General features: G+C 39.5%; 1 protein-coding gene across 1 annotated transcript in view; it reads left to right on the plus strand.

The window, feature by feature from the left end:
* The window catches only part of LOC146812627 (uncharacterized), a 463433-nt gene that overhangs the window by 34248 nt on the left and 413385 nt on the right, over positions 1–15800 (plus strand). The window contains exon 3 of the mRNA XM_085619712.1: positions 7487–7571. Within this exon, the coding sequence (XP_085475838.1) occupies positions 7487–7571 (85 nt within the window). The remainder of the gene's footprint in view (positions 1–7486; positions 7572–15800) is intronic.

Raw genomic sequence — 15800 nt, forward strand, 5'->3', positions numbered from 1 at the left:
ATATGCAAAAGAAGGAAAGGAAGATAGGAAGGGAATCTTTGATGTGAATCTTTGATGGGAATCTTAATGCTGTTATTGCCACTAATGGAACCACTAATATGTTACCAGAACACTCCTGTCCTGTCTTCGTGTTGTCTTTCCAGAGCTCAGTCTTGTACACATTGGTTTGTTATGCCTTGCCTGAAAATAATTCTTTAAAAATATGTTGTTTAGTCACATAGGCTTAGAGAATGGTATTCCTGTCTGACAAGTTGTTGGGCGTTTTTAAGCTGCTTTAATACATATTCGTAAGGATCCTGGGTAAGAACTATGGTATGATTCATGTGTACTTGTGTCCTCCAATGGATAATAACCTCTCAAAATGTCGCTCAAAAATCACTGTAATGTCTTGCCTTGGGTTCCAAAAAATTGCTAAGATGACATTGGACAGAGCAATAGAGGTAGCCTGAAAAGAGGTTAGGAAAATGGTAAGAGATCAATATCTCTGGGGCAGCCTAGAAAGTAGGACGCCTTGTGCAACTGATCATGCCTTAATTCCTCTGGTGTGCCTGAAGCTTCAGGTATGTCTGGATTGGAACCGTAAATTCAAAAGGTTCGATTTCGGGAAGAATAGACACCACCTACGTTTTACTTGGGAATACTATAATAGTGATTGGCTTCATTGCAGGGTAGCCAGATGTGTTGCCCCATCATTAGTACTATCAGCTGAGATGGCTTGTGTTTTTTGTGGGGGGGATGTAGGCAGTTGGTTATTTGCCAGTTGGACCTGGCGTCTTTGGTGTGGTTCTCCCCTTACTTTTTGCCATACGTTCTCCAATTTTTTTGGGGGGGCTCTGTTTTTGGGGGCTCTGTATTTGGGGGCTCAATTTTGTAGATCAATTTTTGGCTGCCCACTATTTGGTTATCCCCAAACTGATTTGCCTTTATCCCACCCATTTTTGGTGCCTCTGTTTTTGGCTGCTCAGTGTTTGGCATCTTAATGCTGTTGTAGCTACTGAATGAAAAACTATTATGTTAACAGAATACTGCTGTCCTGTCTCTGAGTTGAGCCTGCTGCGTTTTTGATCTTTAACACCTTAGTTTGTGTTGAAAATGTAGTAGTTTTTTTTTCAAACCACTTTATTTAGTCCCATGGGCTTAGAGCAGAAGTCTTTAAACTTTTTGATTGTGAGGTCCCCGGTCATAATCTTTTAGGCATACGGACACCCTCCTGACAAAAATCTATAGAACCTAGACCCTTAACACTAACAACCCACATTTCCTATGGCAAATAATTTTTACAGCGGGGATATAACATTAAATAGTGTTTTGCAAACCAAAGATTAGTGGGTGACTGTGGTTCGGAGTTAGAGGCGTACCACACACTTTAAAAAAAAAAAAAAAAAAAAAAAGTATCCCAAAACAATTACCTAAAAATACAAAATTGTAGTTTTCTTTTTCGCAAACAAAACCTAATTTGACAAAGTATTCAGATAACGTCTATCTAACCGAGTGGTTCCCAAACTTTTTCGACCCGCGGCTCCCTTGACCCATTGGCCATAGCCTGTGGATCCCCACTGTTGCATTTTTTGGAGGCTGCGGGGATGTAAGCCCGGCCTCAGGAGTACTTGCATTTTTCTCCCTGAAATTAATTGGGATGAAGCAGCTAAAGGTATTGTAATCGTATATGCAGGGTGTTTCGTATTACTAAGGCGACGCCTCTAATAAAATATTCTTAGTTACATTTCTTTACCCATGCCTTTTTTAGAGTACCCTCTCAAACATTTTTGTCCCACTTGCAGTGCTAGATAGCACCCCTTTGCACGTAGACCCCATTGCCAAAGTGTTTCTGCGCTTGAAGAATATTGCATGCACTTCCATTTCCACCCATGTCATATATGCCAACAAACTTGTCTCAGCAGGGTGACTAACAATTTTTTTTAAACCAAATGCCGCTTTATTTTTGCTGTCTCCTCCCTAAAATTGTCTCCAATCAATGCAAGCAAAATAAATTCCCTTTTTTTTTTTTTTTTTTTTACTTTTTTAAATGTCCCTCTTTCTTGCTTCAAATGTTGGCATTATGCCGTATATGGTGTTTTACTTCCCTGTGCTCAAGGAGAGAGCAGGCCTGTCTAGAAATGTGTGTGTACTGGAAGTACCTATGGTTCAAGTACAAATGTCAATACCTAATAATACTATTCTAATCTAATGTGATGGGTGTGCCTGTTTTTCTCCAGAGAAAGTCAATCTGTGGTTGCTCCTCATCTCATTAGTACCAGTTTAGCACCCAAATATTGCAATAAGCAACAAAAAGGTGACCAATCCAGCTTTGCAAACGGTTTTCTACTGTGCAACAACATGTGTTGCTGCTTTTTAGTAACTTTTGAACCTTTTGTGTATTAAAAAAATGTTTTGTTGAAATCCGCAGTGTTAGATGACTGATCATGTGGCAAATGCGGTAAATCTATAATTAAGCTAAAATCGCCACACCCATGCAATCACCCATTTCCAGTGGTACTGGGTATTATGGCTGTATTGCATGGGCTGCTACTTTAGTGCAAGGCATATGAGGAGAACCATGTTTATTTATTGTGATGTTGATAGCTTGGTTTTACAGCTGTATTGAACTGGTGGTTACTGAATATCATTCTTCATAATTGCAACATAAGATTTACCATCTTTAGTGCTGAATAGTAACATCCAAATGGGATGCTTTCGTTAATTCCAGGGTTGGACATTGTCCCTTAATCTTCTTTCTTACTGTCTTCCTAAAAGTTTTTATTTTTAAAATTTTGAAAACCAACTCTTATAAACTCTTACTGTATGCACAATGTGACTTTGTGGCAACCTATCCTTTAGATATGCTACTTTAACCCTAAGCAGATTGTGCTTTGTGCTACTGTGAGAGGGAAGGGCGGAAAAAGAATCGAGGAGGTCTTATTCGTGGATCTATGATGGCGTATTTATTAGAGACACAGATGAAAAACTTGAAGGGTAAACATAGGTAGGCTTCGTGGTGGGGTATTCGTGAAGGATGCCTGAGGCTCGTCTGCCAATGGGTCTTCTCCAGGTGACTGGTGTTGACGTTCCCCCGGGTATCATAGAAGAGACAACAGGCGGTAAGTATTTCTGTCTAGGGTTTTCTACTCACTACCGTCACCCAGGGAAAAAGAAGGGGCGGACACACCCAGTGCTCAGGCTAAGGATGTGAGGGATAGGTTCGGGTGAAGGTCTTGGATGTGTAGGTTTTTGTTAAGAAAAAACAACCTTCGCAAACAAACTTATTTACAGTCACAACCTCGTCCCTTGCTTCAGGTGACAAGTATTTTCAGTAATATATGGCTGGTTGCCCCGGTTTGTCCGGTCTGAGGGTTCTAGAGGATAGTGCTAATGATTCCTTAGATATATGTCCCTCGGTGCTCCCCTTTCCCCACCTACGAAACAAAACACGGAAATGGCCGTAGCTCCCTCCCACCACCACTTTTGACCCTCTGCCCTGTACCGCAGAAGCCGTAACTCTCCGGAGTTACGGCGGCGTGCAAGTATCCTCCGGGGGCGTCCACCACTCTTCCGACCAGGACTCCGCTTCCACTACCGCATCGTCTTCCTCTACCAGGATGAGATCGTTGCCGTCACCGTCCTCCCCAGGTCCCGGTTCCGCTGTCTTCGTACGCTGATCCTCCCAGTAGTCGGTCTTGGTCTTCGGTTCTCCGTCTTCCTCCTTCCAGGCGTCTTCCGCAACCGCCTCCTGGGCTGTCGAGTCCGCCCTTCTATGGTCCCAGGTGTCTTCCCATTGGTTTGCTTCTCTCAGGGGGCGTTCCTCTAGGGAAGAGGAGTTTGGGTGGGTTAACCCCTGCCGGATGGGTGCGCACCTCTCACTGGGAGACAGACGGTCGTGAAGGTCTGTAACGGGGTTGAAGGAGGGCTCCTCCTCACAGCTACTCTTGGAATTCTTAAAACCATTTTATTGCTAAAAATGTAAATTCCCATTAAAAGACAGAACACAGTAATACAAATCACACATGAAAAGGGAGGGGAATTCAGGATCCGTATTTTCAAGAGCAAACCATAAAGCTTTAGTTTTAGCCATTTGCGCAATACAGTCCTCAAGGGCCTGGGCACGAGTAGTATGTGGGTGAAAAACGCCAACTGACATAGTGCTAATACCGATAGCTCATGCTGCAGAATACTGCTGCTTGAAACTTATAGAAGGCTGAGCGGAAACATCAGTTTAAATTATGTTTCTACATTGATAAAGAGGCAAAACTGAAGATGGCAGTGGATAAGGATGTTCATGATGCAGAAAGTCTAGAGTTTGCAAAGACTGGTTGAAGATGGTCTACATCCATTGCTATTAAAGACGTAGCCCATTGTATCCATCAGGAATGGAGGACCTTTGCATTAGGAAAACTTCCTTTTGTGATGGCCTCGCAACTAGCATAGGAAAAACAACAATAATGCATTTCTTAGAGCTAGTGGCCGTTCCTTCAGGATGGCCATCTGTACAGCAGTTAGAAGTTTTTCATTCGAAGCAAAATGCCTTTCTGCAGGGTAATATAGATTCAATTTATATTCTATGTGTGCCGTTTCACTTTCATCAAAGGTTACATATGTAAATCCAATTCCACCCTGTAATACCCAGATGACAAATCGGGTGTTGATAACACATGTATAGAGGCTACATGTTCCAAGCAATTCAGATTGTAAAGACCTAAGTGTTGCGATTTATTCTGATGTCCAATAGGAAGTGGAAAAATCAGGACATATTAAGGCAGAAAGCGCTTTAATGCTTTGTGCATAATTGGGTATGTATGTCCTGGTAAAATTTAAAAATCCCATAAGACGTAATTTTTAGTAAGTATGCATGGATGTTGCAATTGAGCACAATTTTCTAGAAAACAAGGATCAAGATTTTACCCTAATTTTCATGTTTATATCCTAAGAAAAGGACACTGAGACAAGTTATAAAAGGTTTTTTAAGTAAAATTAGGAACAAAGAGCTGCAAACTGCAAAATTATGTGATCCACTCTTGCTAATTGGAGGTTCAATTAATTATCTGTAAGATAGATATCAACATAGGAAAGCGCATCAGGGTCGATCTAATGGAGAATCAACACAATGCATGCCTCAAAGACTCCCAGTCTGTTCTTATAGCCCAAAGGAATTCTGGCATAGTGCCTCTGAAAACTGAGGCTTTTAAGTGCTGAACAGTCATGGCTCTCAGTAGCCAAATTGTGACTGAAAATAAACATTGGAAATGTCCAATGTGGTTTTGTATTTCTTTAATTTTGTATTAATCCGCACCGTACTATGGGTATTTTAGAACTGCAAATGTGGGAGTATGACTATTCAAATGTCCATAATCTTAGACTATACGATTGGAGTGATAAAGTTTTAGAACAGGAAAAACAGGATTATTCATTTGAGAGACCGTGTTCTGTTCCTTCCTGGTACTCCAGTTGGGACAGGATTTCATTAACAGAAGCTTTACCATCCCATTTAATAGGATACTGTGGTTGAATTTGAGGTGTAGACCATATAGGAATAAAGTGGTAAGGGGAATCCTTTTCCCCAACCCGTGTGATTACGATAAAGAGCTGGGGCCAAGGCAAGGGGCTATTCAGATAAATATGCAAATTAGACCATCTCTGGGATGAGGTATGAGAGAGAATGGAGAATATCATTCTTACCTTTGGGAAAAGCAAGAACAAAAGGTGGGGGCCAATCGACCTCTGCCAGTAGAATATCATAAGTATTAAAGTTGTCCCAAAAAATTGATATAATGATGCGTTGAATGTCGCTCTCAGTTTGGATTTCCAAGTGATACTCTGTCTGGAGGAGCTATGTGAATTTCCGCAGTTTCAACAATAATGAAGGCACCAGTTGCTTTTGTTACCAGAAACTGGTGGAGATTATAGTGTACTATGGTGACCTCCGCCTCACTGTCGAGGATAGTAATCTCCTGTTCAGGAGTAGGGTTCTCACAGTCTGTGGCATATCTAGCTGTCAATGCTGCAACTTTTTCTGGAAAGGAGCTTTATATGGAAAGGGCCTAGCCTCAATATCTTCGTGTCAGACTAGCGTTCACTCTTTTCAGTTACACGCCCTCTCCTCATATAAGTACAGAAAACCCTCCTTTTTTGTACTGTTGGTCAGTGGATTCCTGAAAGGAACAAGGAGAAAAGATTTCAGGAATCGGATAACTATCAATATTCTTGATATTGGTGCGATCACGAAAATCCTAACATCACTTTGAGGACTCTGGGGATGGAATAACCCATGTCACCTTGGTGTGTTGTTGCTTAGTTTTATCTCCTGATTTTTTTAGAGAAGTCAAGGGCTGGCTTTGTGGCCTGGTCAGAAAGGGTTTGCCAAGAGGTGGTACAGCAAGTCTGGTTCCCAAATGAGGAAACTAAAATTACAACTCTGGCATTACATCGCAATCCTTTTCCAATGCATCTTTCACAAGGTAGGTGCCTTTACAATGCATGCCATTACAACATATTTTGCTAAGTTTAATAGGTAAGTTTTTATATTTGAATAATGTTAAAAATTAATGTTTTAATTTGTTTTTGGTTTTTTATTTTTTTATTTTAAATATATATTGAATGGATGTGAGGGAAATGGGGGTTTTGTGTGGGTGAGTGTGCAATACTTGCGTTCCAATTTTAATACCTGGGTATTAATTTGAATTGTTTTTGTTTAAAAAAAAAATTACAAAAAATCTAAATTAAACTCTTGGGTGGTGAACACACCTAAACTGTGGTACAGGATGTGTGGTACATTGAGTTATTGTCAGAGGTAGTGAACTAACATCCAGGTAATAATTTTAATACCTGGGTTATAATGTATTTAAATTGTGTGTGTGTGTGTATGTATGTATATATATATATATATATATATATCTTTAATTGGAAATAATTACTCCTGACACCCACCCTTTGGCACTGGATGTGAGGGTAATATGGGCTTTAGGTGGAGGAGTGTATTAATGCTCTTGTATTAATTAAATTACTTTGGAATTTATTTTAAAACATTTGGTAATATCAAACTTTTATTTTTTGAAAAATTGCCAAAATATTCTTGTGTACTAGCCACCCTCTGGCATGTGATGTGTCTGAAATAGGGGGTTTGGGTTGGGAAGTGTATGAATACTCTGGTCTTAATTTTAATAACTGAGTATACATTTTAAATCAATTAATAAATTATACAGTAAATGTTAGCTTGGAGAGATGTAATACCTATTAAATATTTAAATAAACTGTACATAAAAACACACTTGGATGTGGGAAAAATATATTTATCATATTAGAAAAGATCAAACCTACATATAACTGTTTATTTAAAAAAATATTTTTTGTGCAATAAAATGCTTGGAAAAATTCTAAACCTTTAAAAAAAAATAAAAAAGAATAACCTATTATAAACAATTTTCTAAGTTCCTTTTCCACACTTTTCCATTGAGTTTAAAGGGAGAAATTATCCTTTTTCCCTTTTTACTTAAAGGTTTCACATATGCCGTTGTGCATCTGTTTCTACAGTCGGTGGAGCATTGCGATCAAGATCGGAAGCAAGGAAGAGCTCTGTTCTGGTAAGTTGAATAACATTTATGGGTGGCAAACTTTGTTGTAAGGAGAGAGAAGGGAGGTAGTTAGATGCATGGTGGTAGTAATATGTATGTTTTAACAAATATTTCATTGCCTGCAGTTGTAGGCCCATGTCGAATTGATTGTTTTCTTTTCATGTTTTGGTTTTAAAAAAACTCATTTTGAGGAATACGATTTTTTAAAACAAAAATGAGGAAAAAAAACACCTGTCTTTTTGGAAAATTTGGCTATATGAATGTGGTGTTTTTGTTAGTTTACATTGGGATTTGGATAACTTCATGGAATCTGTATTTGTTACTTTCAAGTATTGGAGCGCTCAAAGACTCTTGGTGAAGTGTTGTTTATTAATCACCAAGAGTTAAAGAAAAGACAACCTCAGGTAAGAAACCTTAAATTCCTTTAATTGTTTTGTAATAAAATGCCAAACTAATTTCTTGGAAAAAATGCAAAACAGGCAAGTAAGTTTGAATAGGTGTTAGTCTTTGTTAGAAATGTAATATGCATGATACGTTGTCTAGGTAGTGTGAAGCCACCATCAACAAAAATTCTTGAATTTGATCCAGGAGTTGGCCAGATTTTTTTTTTGTACTTTTTGAAAAATGTGTGTTCAGACTAACTGTCAAGGATTCCACTATTCGCCTATCTTGGAAACTTTGCTCCTTCCTCAAAATTTCTAAAATTATTAAAGTTTGGGTGATGTTTTCCAATCATTTGTTGAAGGTGTTGTCATCCTGCTCTTACAATAATAGTCTTTGCATCTCCCGCTAAGCAAGTCATGTTACAGTTCCACCATTTAACAGGGAAGCTTGGCGTCCGTCTGCCACCCAATCTCTTTAGATGGGCAATCCATGTGTCCTCAAAGTAATTCAGTAAGGGAGCTAATTTGTCATTGTTTGTTGTAAAATGCTTAGATTAGTAATTGATTTGTAGAATTCTTCCTCACTGTCAGGAGGTAAAAAGCATAATGCTGTTAGTGTCTTTATTTAATACTGCAGTTTACTGACTGAAATGTAATCCTCCACCTAGGATGTATTTTGGATTTTCTCCAATAGGCCTGTGAAAAAATGAAGACAAATCCTTGAATTTGTCGATCTGGATATAATTTAGTATTCGTGTTAATCCTGGGTAAATCAAAATCCATCACTTTTCGAGGACTTTTATTGTGTTTTAGATTTTACCACTGTTAACAATTCAGTGTATGTTGAGGTTTGCTTATTAGGGAGTAAACTGTATACTAAAGGAACTGTAGTGTTCTTGATATTGGAATGGATAGTGGATATTTGGGTGAATGGATAGGATGTGGATTTAAACGTCCCATCCATCATCCAAACATCCATATTCCCCAAAAGTACAAGGTTATGGGGTGTGCTAAAGACTCGTATCCTTTTCTGAGGTTTTTCGTTGCTGTGTAAAAGAAATGTTTCATTAGTAAAGGTTACAAGAAGTTCAATGGGAATGTTAATGTCATAGCAGATCTGGGGTATTAATTGTGGGTTTTTTGCCTGTTTTTCTCTTTGTAAAATTCTGCAGAGATTAGGATTTGTTGGCCCTAAACTTGCTATAAACAACATAGGACCCTGGACAATGTGCTGGTGCTAGCTCATTTATCATCCCAGGCAGTGAAGAAGAAAAGCCCCTCACTGTTGTGCTGGTTTATCGATTACAGCACAGCTTTCAATAAAGTCGACCGCAGAAGGCTATGGTGTAAATTAGACAACTGGGGAATTCCATCTAAACTCCTTAAGGCAATTAGATCCTTATATGAAGACACCTGGGTGCGGGTTAAATCGAGCATTGGCACCGTGTCTTCTAAAATGAGAACGAATAATGGGCGCAAACTGGGCTGTGTGCTGGCCCCCATCCTTTTTAAACTCTACACCGCTCACCTGGGAGACACTCTGAAAAGTGCCAATTTAGTAGCACACAGGCTAGGAAGTGTAAGGTTGCCGGTACTACAATACGCTGATGACACAGCTATAATAGACCACACTAAAGTGGGCCTTCAAAGAGCCCTAAATGCACTGACTTGCGTCAACAATGTAAACTTCCTGAAAGTCAACCAGGGGAAGACCAAGGTAATCCTCTTTGGTAGCTACCATCTTAAAAGGAAAGCACAGTGGCTATTGGGAGACCTGCAAATCTATCTGGGGGTTTGGCTCTCAGAACGGGCGAAGGCTAACATACATCTGATCTCCAAGGCCAATAATGTTATGCATTTGTTAAAACGATTGAGCCAACAGTCCTCCTGCCGGACCAAAACTGACTGTCAAGGTTGAGATTGGAGTTTGGTCTTGTGAGGCCGATCTGACGTGTCGGGGGGGAGCTCATAAAGTTGCATCTAAGGATTTAAAGGGCTCCAGCTGACTCCTTAAGACACCAGTTGAGATTTATTTTCGAGGAGACCGGATCGGTCTGGCACATCGGCCTCGGCAAAGTCATCAACATACTGAAGATGGAGGAAGCAAGTCTAGTCATCGGAAATTCCACTTATTGCTTGGAAAAATGCAAAAAATAGACCAGTGTGTGAAATATCTTTTGCTCAAGACAGTCTCTCTGCTCAAGCTCTCACCTTGATCCATTGAATCATTCTTATATGTCAGGAAAAGCCCAACCCTACCGTAGCGAGGCCCTTACACCACAAGCCCGAAGAAAACTATATATGAGACAAATCGCATTAGGAATCGCTGATTTTAATCCTTTATTGGCCTGCAAGGGGGAATTTACAAAATGTAGGCTGTGCTCCTACACAAGGGAATCTTGGTTGCACCTCCTATGCTGCTGCCCCAACCTTCACAACGATCGTTGGCGACTCCTGCACTCGATTTGTATCGTCAATGTAGTAAAGACCTGCAGTGAAGCATGCGCCTTGTGCTTTTCCAAAACAAAAGCTATGCTTTTAGCAAGACTGGGGAAATTCATGCATCTGGTCAGGGTTGCCTTAAAGGCCTCGAATGAACGCAATTTAATTCTGGCGGCGGGCACACCAAACCTTGCGGAAGCAAGTAGACCTATCCCCGACAAGCACAGTGAAGTGCGCCTCACTTTTATCCGCCCTCTTAAGGTAGCACTTTTTTAAATTTCTAATGAGGTGTTTTTAATTAGAATGACTTTTACAGAACACTGGGGGCTATTCAAACTTATTTAAGGGCACATGAACATTACAAATTAGGTTGTGGCTGAGCGAGAGGGTGCCGTGGAAAGGAGGGTGGCATTTTTGCTAAATACAAATACGATTTTCTTTCTATATAGTGTCTGCTTTTACTGTAATGATTTTAATTAATTGAACGGTCAATAAAAAATTCATAGGAATATGCTTGAATACCTCTCTCAGAACTGAGCCGCCGAGTTCATTAGAGTTGGATGCCAAAGTTTTGATTTGCTGGATGTTCTCTCTAAGCTCAATCTCCATTGCAAAGTTGTTGTGCTTGGTGGTATTTTAATCCATTTCACCAAGAGTAACCGCTCTACCCGTGCAATGTATGCAACTCCAATGATTCCTTGGCTCACTCTCTCCTTACAATAAAGAGAGCCACCGTACTATAGCAGTTGATTGCCTCTAAGATTTGATGTAGGTTTCCTCTCTTCCTGTTGCCATATTGTATTTGTCTGAAAAACAGGTTAGGAAAAGTAATTTAGTTATAGTGTTTACAAATAGAAATATTTGTTAAAACCTGTAAAGAAAAGGTTATAATTTCTTGACTGCCTATTGACTTTTCTAAGAACATGTTCTTTATTCTGTTTCTGGACTTTGACTTTGTTAGTTCTGACTTTGCTAACTATGACTTTACACTGTGATTTGTAGTTGGCGCTTATAAAAAAAAAAAAAAAAAAGTTTTTTTTAAAATTCTTAATGTCTGTGTTTTTTTATATTTGTAAGTTTTTCTAGTGTTTTGGTGGTTCAGGTATTCTTTCAGTAGATATTTGTAGAGTTGGAACACTCCCTTCTGGGGTAGTTGGGCCTGTAAGGAAAAGTTGACTTAAATAGCGATATTTAAAATTATCTACACTACAACCTTTTATTCTAAATGTTTAGCTTTCTTTTTTTAACTAATGGTGGTTTTGTGTGCTTTTTTTTTTTTTTGTTGGTGCTTAAGAGATTTTTTTTTTGGTTTGTTTGGGTTAAAACAGTAGGTTTTGCAAACATTTTACCTCTCAAGGTCTTTATCTTTTTTATTTTTTACAAGGTCTGGTGTTGATGGATTTAAGTCCAGATGGCGTTTTTGTTTGGTCATCTTTGATGGGTAAATTGCAAGTTGTGCAAAAAAAAACATGATAATGTCTATGTTTTACTGTAAATGCATTACTTTTCATGGCCTACTAATGAAAAAAACCTTCCCTGGGGCCAGCACCCGGTGGAGTTGGAATAGTGATTTTGCCCCCCTTTGAATTGAACAGCACCTTTCCTGAGGCCAGTACCCAGTGGAGTTGTATCAGTAATTCCCCCCCCCCCCCCCCCCCACTACTGACCATCTTTTCTGAAGTAAAAGGTAAAAGTTTTGGGACACATGCATCAAGTCTGCATTTTGCGATTCCTAAATGGAGAATTTTATCTTTTCGCTATGTGGGAATCGCAAAATGCTATGCATGTATAAATCACAAAAAATTTGCGATTCCTTAACATTACCTAAAAGCGATTTGGAAATTGTGAATCGCTATTGGGTAATGTGACTGCATTCATTCTAATGGGCCTGTGAATCGGCCCGTTTGCGAACTGGAAAAGCAGTGTGTGTGTGTGTGTGTGTGTGTGTGTGTGTGTGTGTGTGTGTGTGTGTGTGTGTGTGTGTATATCTATATATAACCACTGAAAAAACCATAGGTGTCACATAAATGTAAATGTGCAGGAATTTATATAGCGCAAATCACCAAGCGGTCTCTAAGCGCTTGCTTAGGGAACCCGTCCTGGTATTCCCCTGTGAGATAACCAGTGAGCCACACTTCTCTGAAAAATAAATAAATTAATAAATACATAACTTAGCATTTAAAAAACCTTGCAAATTCACTTAAAAAACCATAGGTTTCACACATGTTATAGTTAGCTGGACATTTCACTCGTAAAAAACCAATGAAATTCCCCCGTTCTAGTTACTGCAGGCAACTATAACTCACGCGACCGCAATCCTCTGCTGATGACGTCAGATATTACATTACTGTATTTAGACACTTATTTACCCATATCTTCCATTAATCTTTAGCTATATATATATTAGAAATATTTATTTTTCATAAAGACACATATGTCATCAGTGATGTAATATCTGACGTCATCAGCAGAGGATTCCGGTCGCATGAGTTATAGTTGCCTGCAGTAACTATAACGGGGGAATTTCATTGGTTTTTTACGAGTGAAATGTCCAGGTAACTATAACGTGTGTGAAACCTATGGTTTTTTCAGTGAATTTGTACGGTTTTTTAAATGCTAAGTTATGTATTTATTAATATATATTTTTTTCAGGTTTTTCACCGTGCGCGCACCGTGTTTTTTTTTTTTTTTAATCGCGAGGTGCGCGGTGCACTTCGCGCACCGATCAGCCACTGTTCACAGTGCGTGCCGTGCGCGCAGGGTGCGCGCACCTCGCAATTTTAAAAAAAAATAATTGCACCCTGCGCGCGTATAGATATTGATATGCTTTTAAATGCTATTTTCTCAGGAAATACTGAACAGATTTACACCAGACCTGCAAAAGGCACTTCCTTGACCTTATGGCTACCTCTCTGCCAAATTTCAAGTAATTCTGTTCAGCCGTTCAGGCTGTAGCTGTGTCTAAAGGTCCTATGGAAAAATGCATGGGGAAAACGCGTTTTTGGCCCCCCCTTTTTTCTCGGCCCCCGCTTGACGAATCACCCCGAGACTTTCAGGGTATTGAGCTGAGCGGAGCACCCCATTAGTTTTGAAAATTTCGCGAGGATTCGTCAACCGGCGCCAAAGTTATTCAAAATAGAATTTTGATATTTCCTATGGAAACTAGGTTGTAACTCCAACTATCTACTGGCGACCGCCAGTGTGTATATATATATATATATATATATATATATATATATATATATATATATATATATATATATATATATATATATATTTTTTTTTGTTGCTACAAATATTCAATTAAAATTTAGTGGCTTGCCTCCAGTAATGTAGTTCAATTATAACGCTCTTGGTTTATGTTAAAAAAAATTGAATTTGTACAATATTTCAAATTGTTAGGTTTGGAAATGATTTTTCTTAGTAAGTGTGTTTTTTATGTTGACGTTTACCTTACTCTCTTGACCCTTAGAGGGATCAAGGTAACACACAGAACACTCCCTTTCATTCTCTCACTCACACTTGTCCTAAATAAGATAAACAAACTAGAGGTCCTAAAGAAGTTTAGAACAATTATTTTAAAAGTTTTCGTGCTACAATTCGAAAACAAATGCATATTAAAAATGCAGTTGGGGCTTTTCATGGTATACGGTTTATTGACCATGCTTTCATGTTAGAAGACCGAGTAGCCTAACGCCCCCCCTTCCCTTCTACTGAAGATAAAAGATTATATGTCAAATATTTCTGGGATCAGTGGCGGAACCCGTACCTTAGCATACACCGATAAATGTTGTATATCTTGGTTGACGCAGTGCTCTGGTCTCATGACTGTGTTTTTTGGACCTGTGTGCTCATTAAACAACTGCATTCTCATGTTGCGTCTAGGTGCTAGTGCCTGACCAGGGCAAATAACAAGGGACATTGTTGCTTCACCTTATCTATGGCGTGCAGACTAAATCCCAGGAAAAGAACAGAACAGCAGGTTCTGTATGGAAATACCAAGTGACACGAAAGCAAGTGTGTTTATTATAGTAAAGTGTGCAAGGGAGAATGTGGCCTACATCATTCACAATTCGGCTAACCTAGGTAAAACTACAATGGGCCATGCAGGAAAAACATGACAAAAGCACTGTGAATATGGAAATCATTATTTTATACTTGCAGTGCACAAAGTATAAGAGTATGCTACAAAATGTGCAAAACGTTTTACAATAAAATGGTGCTTCCAGAATAGATTTTAGTAATGCCCAGACCGCACATTGGGCTATTTTTTTGTTTTACATAACTGTTCCTTTAACACCTCCGGGATAGTGAGTGCTATGTAAATACAATGACAATTAAAAGCACACAGTTCATAGCTCAGTTTTTAGCACTTTGTACTACCACTCAAAAAGAAGCTTCAAGTGATTCGAGCGAATCAATCCAGTACCAGCTCCCAATCATCCTCTGTATTTGCAGATATCCTTTCACAATTGCAGATTAAGTAGCTATGCATGTTTGCATTTCTTTCAGGCAAGCAGCACACTGGCAGAAAGGCATGTTTAGCTGTCTGCCATTCTTTGCTTTTACGTTACAACAAACAAATGATGGACGGAATGCTGACAATGCAGACATTCTCCCCCAGTCAAGAGATCTGGGTTAAATCCATCGTTCTTTTGCCCACTACGCCACCCCAGTTCAGACATGGCCATATGCAAATCAGTCTTGACCCTGTGCCTCATGGGAACAGTCCAGCCTGAACTGCCAAGCCATGTATTCCCTGGACCGGAATCAAGCATCCTAGGACTGGCCATGTCTGAACTGGGGTGGCGTAGTGGGCAAAAGAACGATGGATTTAACCCAGATCTCTTGACTGGGGGAGAATGTCTGCATTGTCAGCATTCCGTCCATTTGTTTGTTGTAACGCATTCTTTGCTTTTACAACACAGGAGAGTCCCTGAATGACACGTCGGCTGAAGAGGCAAAGGAATGAGTGCCCTACTTACCAAGATGCCTTGGCCCTCTTGGGGAGGTCAAGCCCCAAGGTCTGAGGACGTCTGGCTTAGAGAATCCAGATCTTGCCTCATAAGATGTTGGGTGTCTTCAACCACTTTAAGATAAATATTCGTAAGAATCCTGGGTAAGGGCTTTTCGATGAATCGTGTCCGTTTTATGCAATTTTTCCCTCATTCAAAATCTGAAATTTAATTACTCAACATCTGCAAATTCAAGCGCACATATTGAACAGTACATTAAACTTCCAGAAAATGTCACTCAAAAATAAGTGTAATGTCTTGACCAGGGCCTGATAAAATTGATAAGACACTGAGTAGAGGGACAGTGAGACATACAGGTAGCCTGGAAACTAAGGTGAGAGAACTTGTGAACAATCACTGGGGCAGCCTGGAAGATAGGACTCCTTGAGCAACTGCCA

This window comes from Triturus cristatus, chromosome 7 (assembly GCF_964204655.1).
Source record: "Triturus cristatus chromosome 7, aTriCri1.1, whole genome shotgun sequence".
NCBI lineage: Eukaryota > Metazoa > Chordata > Amphibia > Caudata > Salamandridae > Triturus > Triturus cristatus.